The following is a 15,960-nucleotide window of genomic DNA, read 5'->3' on the forward strand; positions in this document are numbered from 1 at the left end:
GAGTAACGAACAACATTCATCACTCAAGGAACCTTGTTTGTGATTGATAAGATAATTTCCGACTTCATTCTTGCAACCAATGCCAGCAGGCAATGGTGGCAATGGTGGGAATATTGGTGGTAAATCAGCCAATGGTGGCAATGAACTCTTCCATCCCGGGATCAAGGGGCGGTTAAGGTGAGGGTGCGGGTGCGGGTGAGGGTGTGGGTGTGGGTGTGGGTGTGGGTGTGGAAGAGGGTGTAGGTGCGGGTGTAGGAATGCCTCCGGTTGCACTTCTTGGTCAAAGGTTCCTCCAATGGTTGCATTAGGAGTGGGTGCGGCACCACCGGAACATGCTTGGTTGTAGACCCAACATTCTAGTGTACCATACGAATGTGATTATATCATACGAAATGTGATTATATTATTACAAAAGTGATTATGTCATCTTGAAACTATTATGTAAATGTATCACTCAAAAAGTGAATTTATCATTATAAAAAGTATCAAATAGTAAATTACATCATTCAAAAGATGATTTTTAAATTTTATCATCCTAAAGATAATTATATAATTTCATTAAATGGTTTAATATGAGATCAAAATATGACTCACAAAAAGATAATTATATCATCTAAAAAAGTGATTATATCATCCACAATGTGATTATATTATTTGAAAGTGTCAAATTTTGGGTCTACAATAATTTATTGTAGACCGGGTCCATACAAGACCAATTGGTAATATTTAATATTTAATTTGGTGTAACACATTCAGAATTTCGGATATACCCAAATTTAGCAAACATGACAAAGACAAAGTTTATCTTAACTCAGGGTAGCAAAGTCATCTTTTAATTACGGTAGTTTTAATTTGGACCTTGTCACTTTCTACTATGAGAAGATAATCAAATATTGCAAAAATCACTAATAAACACATACAAAGTAGTTAAGTTTTTATTTAAAAAAAAAAATAGTAAAAGTATCCATATATTATAAGAATTTTCACAATTTATATACTGAATATGTACCCATACATCATAATTAATACAAAATGACAAAGAAAGGGCTAGGCCCCATCCCAACCTAATTTTCTAGATTACCCAAAATAAAAACAAGCAAATGAATAAATAAATAAATCAATTTTAAACAACAACAAATCATCAATATTTCATCTTCTTTAATCTAGCCTCTAATTATTGAAAGCCTCAAGTTGATCTTCAACCCTTGGAGTGATGGGCGATCGTAGTCCTTGGTCTCTTGGTGTAGACACAGAAGGCATATCCGAAATAAGCGAAAGAAGATTACGAACACTGCTAGATCGAGTTCTCTTGAAGCTAAACGACCTCAAATTCTTGTTCTTAGAAAAAACATTTGATGAATTTGTAAGAATCAAATATACTAAAGCTTGAACCGCCAAAAACAAGCCCAAATTGATCAACATGTCAATAGGAGACATCTCAAATATTGTTGCCTTAACTTCAAAAAATTAAACTTATGAATATTAGAATATAGATAGAAATGAAATTTGTGGTTTTATAAAATATAGTTTGAAAATTTGTTCTACAAAAAAAAAGGTAAGATTTTCATGTATATATAGGAAAGGGCCAAAGGGGTGAAGATGAAAACTAAGATAATAAGATAGCCGCCAATTTGACTCGTACAAGGCACCTACAAATTACGTGCATGTGTTGATAAAATAACCATAATTTTTAACAACACATCAGCTTTATATTAGTATTACTCAACTGCCCCCCAAAATATATGTACTTTATTATATTACTTGTATATTTTATCTTATAATTATAGATCATAACATGTGCAAATGTGTGACTAGTTCAACGTCCACGTATTTGGTGATTGGTATTATTGGTCTAGTCAATGGTCATATTAGGAACAAGGAAGGATCAAGGAAGAAGAACTTTTTTTTTAGTTTGAGAAGAAGGATAAAGAACTTTTAATTACAAGCTAAGTTTACAATCCAACTAGATTTCCTAAATGTTTAACTACTCCATCCTTTTTCAAATTAGGTGCTACTCGGTACTATATTTGATTGGCATCATGGCATGTGTCACATGTGTGCTTGTTGTACATGAAAGACATTGAAAATATTACGTATATCAAATAAATAGTATGAAGGTCAAGTCACTTTAAAATTTTTAAGCGAGCATGCAACTATAAAATCATCAACGATTTATTATAAATTTGCTTTGATACAATTTCACATTTTATAGGTTCATAACATTTTTGGTTAGTACTACATCCAACTATCCAAGCAATCCAAGCCCCTTACTTTCCTATCATTACCTAATTTTTGTATAATGAACGAGTATAAAAAGAAAATGTTGACTAAAAATAAGATATGTTTTGCTTGATAAACATACCAAGACAACTTTTGGATTTTTGTGGGCAATTTGGCTTTCTCGGAACTAGCTGAGGTTCAGGCAAGCTGTTTGGTCGCCTGGCACAATTGAGAGTCTAGCCAAGGATTGGTATTATCGGTGTGTTCAGGCTCAGGAGCTGAAGAACTCTTCGGTTTGTTCTCATTCGGCAGCTGGTTTGGGTTTGTCGGTTGTCTCGTGGTTTTGCTTGCAGGGGTTACCTAATATTTTCCCAACAACTTGTTTGATTGTGGATGGGGCTTGGGATAGTTCTACTAATAGAGCAGGGGCAGGCTGGGTTATTCGTGACCTTTGCTCTTCGGAGGTCTTGAGTGGTGGAAGTCAGGTTTTTATGGCGAGTTCTGCTTTACATTCTGAGTTACAAGCCTGTTTATGAGGGGTTCAGTCTGCAGTGCGCAAGGGTTTTTTGAAGATCCGGATTCATACGGATTGTGCTGCTGTCCTTTCATTTCTCTCATCTCAAGAATCGTTAGACATTTCGGTTTGGTGGCTCATTCAAGATTTGCGAGATGTTGTTCGTTCCCTTTTAGTGTGTCAGATTCGGAAAGTTCCTCGGGATTGGGTTTCACCAGCTCACTGGTTGGCTGGGTGTGCTCGTCGTAGGCAGTTGTTATATTTTCAGTTTTAGTTTTCTTTTCTAGCTCTTTTGTCAAAAAATATAAACTTTTGGATTTTTTTTTTTAAAAGACGAAATCTCACATGAAAATAGTGTGACTTAATGACTTGTGTGAAAAGGAAGGTGAAATTAAATTGTTTTATCGTTTGAAATTGTCCCTCAACATTGAACACTCATATTTTGGATAATTATAAACATTCTTTTTAAGAAGTTTCAATAATTTGCTAACTTCTTTACATGTGATGGATTGCAATCAATAAAGTTGGGTTGACATATGGCACACTCCAAACCCACTCCAACCATCTTCAAGTGTGGGACTCGAGAGAAGTTATAGTTAGGGAAAGTTGGCAACACTTTGCTTGCAAATTTGTGTTACTATCCATTTGTTTGATTTGCTTTGCTATGCAACAATTTCGTTCCATTCTATCTGGTTGTAAGAGATGCTTCAGAATTCGGAGTCCTCAACAATAATTATAAGCTCCTACCCTCGGACACCGGCTGCAAATTGCTACCACAGACCAATAAACACTAGCTGCACGTTGCTACCGCAGGCCAAAAAACACTTGCTGCACGTTGCTACCACAGGCCGACAATATCAGGATACCAAAATGTGTCAAGGCTCTGTCTCAGACACTGGCTGTAATCGATCAGAGTGCAGTCAGTAGATTGAGCATCCCCCAGAGAACACACGAGACAGATGCCCTATCACATTAACTTATCCTCTGCATTCATATTACTCGGCTGACAAATTTTAATCATTGCCAAACTAAAAGCTCATGGGCGACCAAAAAGCCAACTATCAACCTTGCAAAATACATTATAAATTCATTACTCTTGTCAAGGCACCAATGCCAAAATCAATCCAATCATTCGTGTTAACTACTAGCAAAACTGGCAGTCACCGAGCAAATTATTGGTGAGCTTTACAGCCATTCAACATTCCAAATGATCAGCAAAAAATGTCATATAAGTGAGATTTGGACCTGTGTTTACATACTATCTTTAAGTTAAATAAATAAATCTAATACTCATCCAAAAAAAATTGTCTTCTTTACCTCCTAATTCAGCCAAGGCATAGCTATCAAGATAGATTCAAGCCCCAAAACTACTCTGCTAGCAGATTATAAGCAACCCAACGCTTATTGGGGTGGTTTATCCACTTGAGTGGATGCACTAGAACTGGTACCAACAGACTCCTTGACTGATTTATCCACTTTAGTGGATGCAGAAGAACTGGTACTACCAGACTCCTCGGCTTGAGCAAGTTGACGCAAACGCTCTTGAAGAACTCGGACTCTATCCTCAGTCTTCCGGAGCCTCCTCCATCTGTATGCAAACCAAAGCCCAAATCCACCATAGACAACTGCATATGATCCCCACACATAAGGGTAAGTTTCTGCATGCTTCTTTAGCTCATGATACTTTGCTTCAACTTTTCTCACAATGCCAACTGCTGGATTACCACCATCGGTTTGTTCAGTGCCTTCTGCCTTTTGTTCTGTACCCATTTTCAGTCAAAGCTGAAACAACAACTAATGATATTTGATTCAAAAATAGCACACTCCAAAGACCATGATTTCGAGTTCAAAAAATAGCGAACTGAAATAAATAATCACAATCATGAAAAACCAGATCAACTACAACATAAAGAAAGTATGCAACAGGTATCCTACAAACCACAATCTATGCTACTCGGACTTAGCAAGAAGTGCCCGATACAAGAAAGTGCCCAAGTGTCGCTGAGCCAGGGCAAGAGGGGCGGCCAGTGTAAAGAGGTCCAATTCATAGTTCCATCCTACAATTAAGGGTTATACATTACAGCCTGCAACGCAATAGCAACCAAATTTGACTCAATTATCAAATTAGGCTCCAAATATTTACAACCCTTCAAGCCGACTCTACTCGTAATCAGGTCCGAGCTCAGTTCCGCTTGTAAAGTCCATTAATGCAACACATTAGCAAGTAATTTGACTCATTTATCATCAAATCAAGCTCGAAAAATCACCTAAAATTCTTCTAGCTTAAGCATATCAATGTAGGATGACTTTTTAATCTCAACCATCCATTTTCAATTTTAAATCCTATTCCTGTATTAGTTTGACAGCCAAGTTTATTCTTACGAAAAAAGCAGTTTGCATTCCCAGCAAATCAAAACCCCAGAAATTTACTCGAATGATCTAATACCAATGTATCCATTCCCAAAAAAAAAAAAAAAAAAAAAAAAAAAAAAAAAAAAAAAAAAAAAAAAAAATCCTGTAAGCATTGTTATTAAAAACAGCAATAAAAGTATCTTTATAATTATTGTATTCACTAATTTGATATTAAAACTATCAATACGAAGGTATGAAAATTATTATTCGAAAATTGAAAGAAAATCTATGCTAATGTTTATAAGTTTATTATAGATTGCAGTGCATCAAATTGAAGAAAAATTAGAAGTTTTTGTGAAGAGTAATGATTTAATTAAGATAAATTTTTACAAGTATCAAAATGTCCAAGAAGAAGATGAAGTGAAGGCTGAATTTTTTCTTCAATTAGCAAATTCTAGCAATAAAATCGGTCGATATAATTATACAAAACTTCATTTATAAACAAAAGTTCAATGATCAACTTTAGAACCCTAAATTGACTATTAAAAATGGAATGAACGATAAACCCTAGATTATGAAATTGACTGATTCGATAGTTTGAAAATGAATTAACAAAAGAAAATTGTACCTTAGAAGCTGCTTCAATGGAGGAGAAAAAGCTCAGAAGCTGCTTCAATGGAGAATTTAGAGTTCGCGCATCAATGGAAATGGAGGTAGGAGTGATTGAGTGAAGCATAAAAGCGAAAAGCTTCAAAGGTGAACAAAAAATGAAAACGTTGAAAATTCAAGATTAATTGCACGCATATACGGAATTTTGTTAACCGTCGGATCTAATTAATATCAACGAACGCCATTCAATTAACTACCTCCAACGTTTTTTTCAAGAGGAACATCCGTAGTTAAAAAAAGAGTTTGTCCCAATTTATATCCTTGATAAAGATGAGAGGGAGAATGAAAGACGTTGAAGTGGTTAGAATTACTATTTCGATTTTATATGATCCTGAGATCGATTCTCATAAATTAGCTTGATAAACTTAGCTTAAGTGACATACATATCAACCACAACATAATTAATGGAGTATCATGCGTATTAATCGATCACATAAAGGTTGGTTTTTAGCCGATGAAAGGATCACATAAAGGCTAGCAACCTGAGGTGTCGTGAGGCCCATGAAAAAAAAAAATGACCACTTATCTTTAATATAGGGGTTCAAAATAATTTTAATTTGTCCACCAAAAGGTTAATGCACAAAATCAAACCAATTTCTAGGTTTTGCAACCAGATGTCGAAAAATCTCATAAAGATGCATTCCAATGTCTTGTACTACCGCCGGTCCAAATACTCGCAACTTTAGAATATTTTATATCTCACAAATAATACCCCAAAGTTGCAAGTAATTTGGACCGGATGTAGTAATGTTTTGGAACCATATATGACCACTAGTCGATCATATAAAGACATGCAGTGGTCTTGCGTTATTTATGTAGTAAATGGGTAAATTAACGATATAAAAGCAAAGTAGATGGTTTTAACCATCCAAATAGCCTCTCGGGGTGTTGTGGGGTCCATGGAAACAGTCTCGACCTCATTTTTTAGTGAGTCTAGAAAAGTTCAAACTTACCTAGGCTATAATCCACCTTTGTGGAAAGAGTCTTGACCTTATTTCTTTTTTAGTTCGGAGGAGTCTCGATCTCAAGATTATAGGGGATGCATCTCGGATCATATAATACTGTGTGGAACCACATATGACCATTATTTGGACCAAGCCAGTTTAACTCTTTGAATATTGTGGTTCAAGATTCGGACAAATGTCCAAAATTCTCCAAAACTAAATATACACGAAATTGGACTAATTTAGGAGGTCATGGGACCCAATGTCGAAAATTTCAGGATTATCTTATGTAAGAGATGTATCCCGATGTCATATATTTTTGTTTAGAACCACACATGACCATAAGTCGAACATATAAAGGCCCATATCACTCTTCGATTGATCAACTAAAGGCACAGGTTATAAATGGGTAGAATACCGGCAAAGTGGATAATTCAATCATCCAAATGGCCTCTGGAAGTGTCTTGGGGACTTTTCATTTTGAATCCAATAAAGTTTGTGATTGTACATCACCAAAAGCTAAAATATGAAATCTGACAAAGTTTAAAGGTTTATGAACCTGGTGTCGAAAAATCTCATCGATATAGTGCATGCATCTTAGGAAATGCAATATAAGTATATACTCCTTATGGACTCATGTCCCCTAATAATTGACACACGTTGGATTTTTCACAATTTATATGTTAACTTTAACTATAGCTTTTTAGTAACAAATTAAAAGCAAATGTCATATTAATACAAAGTTTCATTATATATTTTATATATATATTTTTTAACAATACACACTTTGTATGAAGTTTTAAATTATTTCTACTTAAGGTCAAACTAGCATATGAACAAATATGTCTAATTTAACCGAGTTAATTATATTGGAACGAAGGGGTAGTCGTAGACTCGTAGATTAGTGTTGAATCTGATGATAGACAAAATCCGTGCAATAAACAGAATCATTTTATTGACGAGGTTCAGACGTGAGAGAGACTTATGGAGTTAAGGTGACCCAAAACTTAAGACACCCAATAATTGAACACAAACGACATTTCTTGCATAGCTGTGCATTATACCTTGCCCGATTCCAGATTCCAGGTAAATGGCAAGCCATGTGACTCCTACAGTTAGTTTAACAATCCAAACATGAAAAACACCCTTTCTAAAGAAAAACTGTCGATTGTCAAATATTGTCACTCAGAATTTGACACTTTACTAAATTATATTGTTTTTCTTTACAAACACATCCAATATAATGGATCTTGTCCAATAATCATTCATAAGATTGTTTTGGTAATATCGGCAATATCGGATATGGGTGAATAATTTCTCGTGTATTACATAAAACAATAGTTATGGTAACTAATACGAGTAACGAAACACACACACAAAAGGCACCATTTTCAGCCAGTAGAGATTGGAGGATATAGAGAAGAAATCATGCAGTCATCTATTTAATGTCACAATTATAATTACCACAGATAATTTGGTGGAGCATGCAATTAGATACAAAGATTTATGCAGCTCCTATACAAGCATGCACACAAATGCACCTTGTATTGAGTTATTCTTTTTCATTTTTTTTTTCAGGGGGGTTAACTTCGATGCTTTAATTAACATTCAAATGTGAACTTGGGATGAGAACTAGACCAGGAGGAGGGCAAAATCACTTGCGCACACATCCTCTCGTCCAAAGCCTAGCACATCACAAAGGGAATAAAAAGAAGATAGCTATACAGAGAGAGAATTAACACTGAACAGACACAGAAAATTTGTTCCTCCTGCCCTGTCAAGATCGACATTCTAAGATAAATTAAAGTTAATCAAAACTTGAAGTGCGGCTCCATCTCCCTTTCAGGTAATCCTCCAGGGAAATGTTTGGCTCAGTACTACTAACAGAGGCAGCATCATCTTCGATTATATCAAGTAAAGCCACATTCAGATGGGATTGAATATCAGAGCGCGGTGTCTCACCATCCAAAACCTCAAATTCTTCAGGGTAGTTACTCACTTGTTGCTTTGCCCAGTTTATTACTTCAATGTCACCTTGGAGCAACTTCAAAACCTGAAAATAATGCACAAGTTAGTTGAATTTTACAAGCATAAATAGGGCAACATTAGTAGAGCTTCTAGGCCTTCTACTACAGGAGAGATGACTTACATTGCCTATACGGGGTCGTGTTTGAGGTTCACGTCTTATGCAAAGGGTAGCAGTCAAGACCATTCTTTCAATCTGCTCATGGTCATAATCGCTGCCTAATCTAGTATCTAGCAACTGAGACATCTTCTCATCTTTTAATTTTGAGTTTGCCTGCACATATTGTAGATTGGCATTCACATAATGAGGAGCGCTCATGAATAAAGCTTCAAAGAGACAATCTAGTGTAATTGATAAGAGACATACCCAAATGACGAGGCTCTCCTTGCCCTTTGGATTGCTGCTATCTATTGGCTTTCTTCCTGAAAGAAGCTCAAGAAGTACAACACCAAATGAATAAACGTCCATCTTATCAGTCACCTTGCCATGCATGAAATATTCTGGGGCCAGGTACCTGCCACAGGAGAAATTGCAAGGAGCATTGCTCAGTTTAGATGTTTAGAAATTTCAGGCGAGGAATTTGGGGAGAAGGAAGACTAGAAATTATGAAGTTACCCACCCAAAGGTTCCTGCAACATCTGAGGAAGTCAAGTACGAAGATGCACGTGAAGCCCACGTAGCAAGTCCAAAATCTGCAAGCTGAAATACCAAATCAAAACAAGTGTTAGTAACCATACCAGAGATATGTAAGATACAGAACAGATACCACTTATTAAATTGATATAAACAACTTCAAAGTGCATTCAAAACTAAATCTTGATTTGTAGCACACCTGGGGCTCAAATTCATCAGAAAGGAGAATATTTGAAGATTTAACATCCCGGTGAATCACAGTTTGCGAATCTCTGTTGTGTATGTAGTCCAATGCCTCTGCCACCCCTACTGCAACCTTGTATCTCTCTTCCCAGCCAAATGCTCCAGCTTTAGTCTCATTACCTATTATACAATATAACGTCTCAGTTAGGCAACAAAAGTCAGCCCATTCAACATTCAAATAAAAGGAAACCGAATGCTCCAGCATACCATGAAGATTCTCTTCTAAGCTTCCTCTTGACAAGAAATCATAGACCAGGATTAAATTCACTTCGTCGAAGCAGAATCCAACCAGGGTTATGATGTTCTTGTAATTGATCGTTGTAATGATCTCGATTTCAGCAATGAACTCCTGCAACGCATCCTCTGATGGCTTCAATATTTTTACAGCAAGCTCCTTCCCATCAGAAAGACACCCTCGGTAAACCTGGCTACTACCACCTTTTCCAACCATGTTCTCTGCAAAATGAGCAGCAGAATTATAAGAAAAGCAACATCCAACTACCAAAAGGCCACAAAATTAAAGAAACAGGAGGAAAGAACATACCAGGTGCAAAATTTGATGTGGCTGACACAAGTTCTTGGTATGCAAACAATCTACAAGTGGATGAGTATTTCTCAAGAACTCCTTCCAGTTCCTTGACCAGATACTTAAATCCGTTAATAGGGGAGGAAGGAACAGAGGCTACAGCATCACCAACTGGAACAATTGCACCACTTTCAGCACTCAAATCAGATGAATGATCATCCATTTGAGCAAACTCACGTCTCTTTCTATCAGGGTGAACCGCCATTGAAGAATGTTTCCCGGGAATTCTCAAAACTCGGCGCACAAGGGATGTTTTCCGGCTTGGAACCTTTTCTGTCTCATGATGCCTGGGTAAAAACACCCGTCGAACCAACTGCCAACCAGGTTTTAACTCATTTAATTCTTGATTAACAACATACTTTGGATCAGAAGAGGCATTGGCTGCTTGATATGGCACCAAAGCCATTGATTTATCCTCTCTATCGACTGTACACGACTCCTGCAGCATTTCATCACAGGCATAATCTGCCCAAGCAGAGATGGGTCCACAGCCAAAATACCTCTTTATCAAGGTACTTCTTCTAGCCCCGGAGCTAATCTTTTCGAAACCATCACAATTCTCCAGACCAGAATCCATGCTTTTAATGGAAGAACTACCATCATCATCTACTTCTACATTGTCAACTTTTGATCCCAAAACCAAACGAGACATCTTACAATTTCCTGCATAATCACAAGCAAAAGTAACTAAACTTATTAGCCACTGAACATCCTTGCAACAACATAGCTAAATCAATCACATACAAATAACTTACCACCTTCTCTACGATAAACAATCTTCCCGTTATCTACAGCAAAAACCGAGAAATTATTCGACAATTTCCTCGCACAATACTTAGCCACTGATGTCGGGGATCGAATCATGTGTTGGGCTTTACAAGTTCCTAAAATTAATGTAGCACTTTCAAATCCTTTCGATTCTCGAACTAAAATCTTCCGCAAAGATGATCCTCTACACACCTTTAGCTTCAAATCAACCTGACCAATTCATTTCATTTCAATCAAATACACATAAATTAAGCATTTTCAATTAAATAAAATACTTTTAACAAAAAATCTCAAGCATAATCAAAATCCAAAACCCCTTGACCCCAAATCAAACCTTACCTACCAAACTATCATAACCCAAGAAGCCTAACTTCACCAACCAAAATCTTCACATTAATTACAAAATGCAAGTACAATTACACAGCATGTGTAGTTACAATTCAGTCATTCATCATTAACCTTTAATTTTGGGTAAATTTTAAAATTTTCCCAATAATTTAGCATTAAAGCTCAAAAAAAAAAAAAAAAAAAAAAAAATCAACACAATAATTATTACTGTACACATTAAGCATTGTAATTAAAAATAAAATTAAATGAGCAAATGAAAAAATAAACAGCAAAATCCACAGTAAACTACACGAGCCATTTCAATTTCAACAAAATTCAACGGAATAATTAACCTCAAATTCAACAATAATGCACTAAAAATTCCCCACAAAAAAATTAAATAAAAACAAAAAATTAAACCTGTTTTAAATTGCAGAAGCCTTCGTACACAGCAAGCGTCGAATCAAAAGTCTTCACCAATGACAAAAGCGTCGATTGTTCAACTTCTGCTACCACCCACAAAAAAAATCAACAAAAAAAATTAATAAAAATCACAAAAATGCACTTAAAATAAACAACAGGAAATAATTCGACAAACCCAGAAATTAAAACTTCACAAAAATGAAGACAAACCAGTAGAAGAGTGAAGAACATGAAGCGCAACAACAAGATCTCCAGGTTGAGCAACCTTCATTAGAGCCCACGTAAGAAGTTCTTTACTCTGTTGGTCTAATCTGACACCAACTAACACCGTTCTTCCGCCGTGAATCTCGCCGGAGGAAAATTCTCCGGCGACGGGAACCACCCCATTGTTACCGTTATTCTCATTTTTCTGGGTTTTCTTCACTAATAACTTCATCTGGGTAAACAATCAAAATTGTTGTACCCAGATCTTAAAGGGAAAAAATTATCAAAATCGATGAAATTTATCCTTACTTGGTTTTAGGGAAGAAGAACTCATAAATACATACACACACTTTTTGTGGGAGTTTTATAAATTTTTTGTAAGAAATCAGATGGAATTTTTTTATTTAATTTTTTTTTATGTAGTAGTTGATAATTTTAAGGGAATCTCCCTGAAAAATGCAAGAGTGTGGTTTTACTGTTTCATGGCTTTAAAGGGTAGGAGTATAAATTTTTGGATTTTGGCCTTTTATTGATTTTCTTTCTTTTCTTACTTTCTCTCTCGCGGTTCAATGCTTGCTTTCGTGGTTTCAGGATAGTGGGTTTTTTTGTTTTTGTAACTCCCCAAGTTTTTTTTATTAAATAAAATTATTTTAGTTTATTTAAGATTGAGAATTGAAGATTGGAAGGTAAGATTTTAACTTAGCATGATGACATCACTCAAGGTTTTTTTTTTTTTTTTTTGGCTTGGTAAGGCGAAGGATTTTAGTGGGCTTAAACATTTTACAGAATGATCCGAATTAACGAGTAAAGGAATTTCATCCCAAAGTGTCGCCGGTAGGATTTGTTCTCACGACCTCTTATTTAGCTTTGAAACTAGACAAAGTTCAGCTTGATATCTATGTACGTGTATATATACTACATATTTATATATTAAAAATCGCTAATTATACTAAGTATTTACCAAAATGGCTAATTATTCAATCTCTTTCGATAGAGAATACCTTTATAATACAAGCAACTTAAAATTAGTTTTAATATAATATGTTCGGGTAAGATAAGTTAAGATGAATAAAACACTCAATTCAAATCAGAAAAGAAAAAAAATTATGATCATATTTATCATTTTTGTTCGATTATTTATCGCTAGATATTGTTCGATTATTTATCGCTAGATAGGTTTATCTTGTAATTAAAAAAAAATACATATTATTTTTTAAAAAAAACACACACACACACTATGACAATTTAAAATAAGACCTCACTTGAGAATTTTTTTTCCTAACATATTAGTGTACCCGTATGGTCAAACTTTAATTAAATCAGGCTATCATATCGGATCTTAAAAGCATCAACATTGGTAGGAAAATATGCTCCCCATTGACAAAAAATGGAAATGAGAACCTTCCTGCCAATGTAGCTGCATTCCCATTTTACTAATTTTTGTTGGGGACGTTACTAAGGGCTTGTACTGATTGACTAAAGTGAGCTGAACTAAATCGAGCTGAACTGAACCGAGCTGAACTAAACTGAAATGAAATGAAATGAACTTATTAAAACTAAATAGAACTGAACTTATAGAGCTAAATAGAACTGAACTGAACTTATTAGAGCTGAACTGAACTGAACTGAATATTTTATAAGAGAAGGAAATTAGAAGTTGAACTGAACTGAACTTGTTAGAGCTTAATTGAACTGAACTTATTAGAACTGAACTGAACTGATAATAATCGTATCAAAACAGGCCATAATTACTATATTTACTAATTTCCACTAGATAAATATCTCACATGGGCAATAGTTTAAAATCTCCATATTATGAATACTTCATATATACTAAAACTGTATGTTTCTTATTTATGTCATAAGATAGATAAACGAACACTACAAGAAAACAAGCAAATAGCGACGCCGGTTGCAACGGACACTTTAATCCGTCGAAAAAGTCAAAATTTCCAACGAATTTTTATTTCGTTGGAAATTTCCGACAAACTCAATAATTTCATCGGAAATTCGTCTAATATTTGTACTTTCCAACGGATTTTTCCGTCGGAATTTACCTTTTCTGAGGGATAATTATTCTGTCGGAATAGTGTTTCCAACGGAAATTCCATCGAAAAAGGCCCTTTTCTGGCATAAGGTTTTGTGACAACCAGTTTCGACGGAAAACAAAGTGTTTTCGACCGAATTTTTCCGTCGGTATTTACCTGTTTTCTAGTAGTGAAAGCAGGAGTAAGCGATAATATATGACATTGCTATGTCTTCTACATGTAACAAACTAAATTACAACGTCAATTCTAATTCTTAAATAATGATTGATTGTATAAATTTTGCAATTCTTGCTTGATTCGTAAGGTAGACTTATTATGTCCATAAAATTATACCTTATTGAGCTATTTATATAATTGTGCGTACTCCGTACAATAAATATAACTAATATTATCTTTAACAACTACGATCCGATCCATATGTAAATAATACTCGGTAGTAAGTACTTTTTTAATTTTGAGACACCAAATAAAATTGATAATGATTATATTGATGCAACTAGCTAGGGCTTGAAAGTGAAACTTTAACTGTTTTTTATGTAGTAAAAAATTGTGATTAATCTCCTGACCTTCAACTAAAATTTAGTGCAGAATATTACTCTCAATTTTTATAAAATATTTTCTTTTAAAATAACAAAATTAACGAGGACAATGAATTGTGGAAGAGGCCTACTATATTTTACCAAAAGAAATCCAATAAATCTTCCAAAAATTTAATAAAAATTATTGATTTGTCAACATTATACCACGTAGCATCCACATAAATAGTAGCATGGGCTCCATATTCTTGTCCCATAGTTTGAAGAGCTTTGAATATTTATAAAATGCTCCTTTTGTCAGATTATGTGATCTTCTTTTTTCATCTTTTTTAGAGCTTGAGCACTTCAATAATAAATGTAATGTTTCTCAATTCTCATTTTATTCTTTGAAGCATGTTTTTGTGTTCATGTGTTAACCCTACTCTTAATTATTACCCCACTTTGGTTTTTTGATCTTTTATATTGCTCAATGGGAATCTTTTTGAGCCTAAATTTATCGAATTTAATTTAAACAATTAATATAAATTCAATCAAATATATATTAAGAGTATCTTATATGGAGATTTATTTTATTATTGGGAGTGTAATTTACTTTTCTTTATAATTTCAATTATCACAATAATAAAATCTATGTATATCATGTTATTAATTATGAAAAATAAATAGTGACAACATGCACAATCTTATTGAATATTTATCAAGGTCATAATCTATTATTCAAATAATAAATGTAGGATTTTTTTAAAAAATTAATGGTATATATCTCTACTACTCTCTATAACTAGCTGAATAATAATTTCAATTCAGTTCCCCATCCAATTTCATTCTCTCATAAAGAATTTAGTTCAGCTCGGCTTAATTCAGTTCAACTCCAATCAGTTTAATTCAGCTCAGTAAATCAGAACTTGCCCTAATAATATTCATCAACCTTCCACATAAAAATTTATACTTTTATAGGTAACTATTAACCTAGATAAGGAATAAGAGTTATAAACTCTATAAATAGGTATTTTACTAATAATTTAAGTTATCGCGTCACATGTAATAATTTTATAAAAATATACAGTGTAAGCTCACTCATTGGATCAAGCTATGGCACACGAGTATACTTTAATTCATGGTGCAAGTTGCACGTTATGTTATTGCCCTAGCGTTGATGTCAAGCATATGATTAGTATATTTGCTAATGATTCGACCACTTAATACTTTTTAAGTGCCACTAACCATTAATCAGAAAAGCATATGGCGGTAAAATTCACATAATCACAGCTAATCATCATCAATGTTACAGCTAATTATTACAGGTTATCTCTTTGGCATTTTTCCATTTGTTCATTAACAAAAAAGTTAAAAGCTTTAGGTAATTATAAAGGTTGTTTAGTATCAACATGGGATTCCAACTTTGTTCAATTCTCTCTATAAGTTGGTAGAAAAGTAATTACTTAGTACTTTCATTATAAAAGTTAC

The 15,960-nt window shown here is 34.4% G+C and overlaps 3 protein-coding genes across 6 annotated transcripts; all 3 read right to left on the reverse strand.

The window, feature by feature from the left end:
- Positions 1-951: 951 nt before the first annotated feature.
- LOC110701519 lies at positions 952-1,610 on the reverse strand. Its single transcript, XM_021879157.1, has one exon. It carries the CDS (start codon positions 1,435-1,437, stop codon positions 1,171-1,173), a length of 267 nt encoding a protein of 88 aa, XP_021734849.1. The 5' UTR covers positions 1,438-1,610; the 3' UTR covers positions 952-1,170.
- A 2,160-nt stretch (positions 1,611-3,770) lies between these two features.
- LOC110701283 lies at positions 3,771-5,982 on the reverse strand. Of its 3 annotated transcripts, none has more exons than XM_021878905.1 (2): positions 5,715-5,982; positions 3,771-4,791 (listed from the first exon to the last, which is right to left on the reverse strand). In XM_021878905.1, the coding sequence occupies exon 2, from the start codon at positions 4,502-4,504 to the stop codon at positions 4,136-4,138; it is 369 nt and encodes a 122-aa protein (XP_021734597.1). In that variant the 5' UTR covers positions 4,505-4,791; positions 5,715-5,982; the 3' UTR covers positions 3,771-4,135. The 3 variants fall into 3 exon arrangements, with proteins under 3 accessions (XP_021734597.1, XP_021734598.1, XP_021734596.1); XM_021878906.1 differs by having other exon boundaries at positions 3,771-4,528; positions 5,715-5,981; XM_021878904.1 differs by having other exon boundaries at positions 3,771-4,516; positions 5,715-5,979.
- A 2,132-nt stretch (positions 5,983-8,114) lies between these two features.
- Positions 8,115-12,545, reverse strand: LOC110701281 (inactive protein kinase SELMODRAFT_444075-like). 2 transcript variants are annotated; one of them, XM_021878903.1, is made up of 10 exons: positions 11,916-12,545; positions 11,703-11,788; positions 10,946-11,165; positions 10,146-10,850; positions 9,809-10,057; positions 9,558-9,721; positions 9,345-9,424; positions 9,092-9,239; positions 8,849-8,998; positions 8,115-8,752 (listed from the first exon to the last, which is right to left on the reverse strand). In XM_021878903.1, exons 1-10 carry the CDS (start codon positions 12,139-12,141, stop codon positions 8,507-8,509), a joined length of 2,274 nt encoding a protein of 757 aa, XP_021734595.1. In that variant the 5' UTR covers positions 12,142-12,545; the 3' UTR covers positions 8,115-8,506. The 2 variants fall into 2 exon arrangements, with proteins under 2 accessions (XP_021734595.1, XP_021734594.1); XM_021878902.1 differs by having other exon boundaries at positions 10,943-11,165.
- Between the last annotated feature and the right edge of the window lie 3,415 nt (positions 12,546-15,960).

The sequence above is a fragment of the Chenopodium quinoa genome, unplaced genomic scaffold (genome assembly GCF_001683475.1).
Source record: "Chenopodium quinoa cultivar QQ74 unplaced genomic scaffold, ASM168347v1, whole genome shotgun sequence".
Taxonomy (NCBI): Eukaryota; Viridiplantae; Streptophyta; class Magnoliopsida; order Caryophyllales; family Amaranthaceae; genus Chenopodium; species Chenopodium quinoa.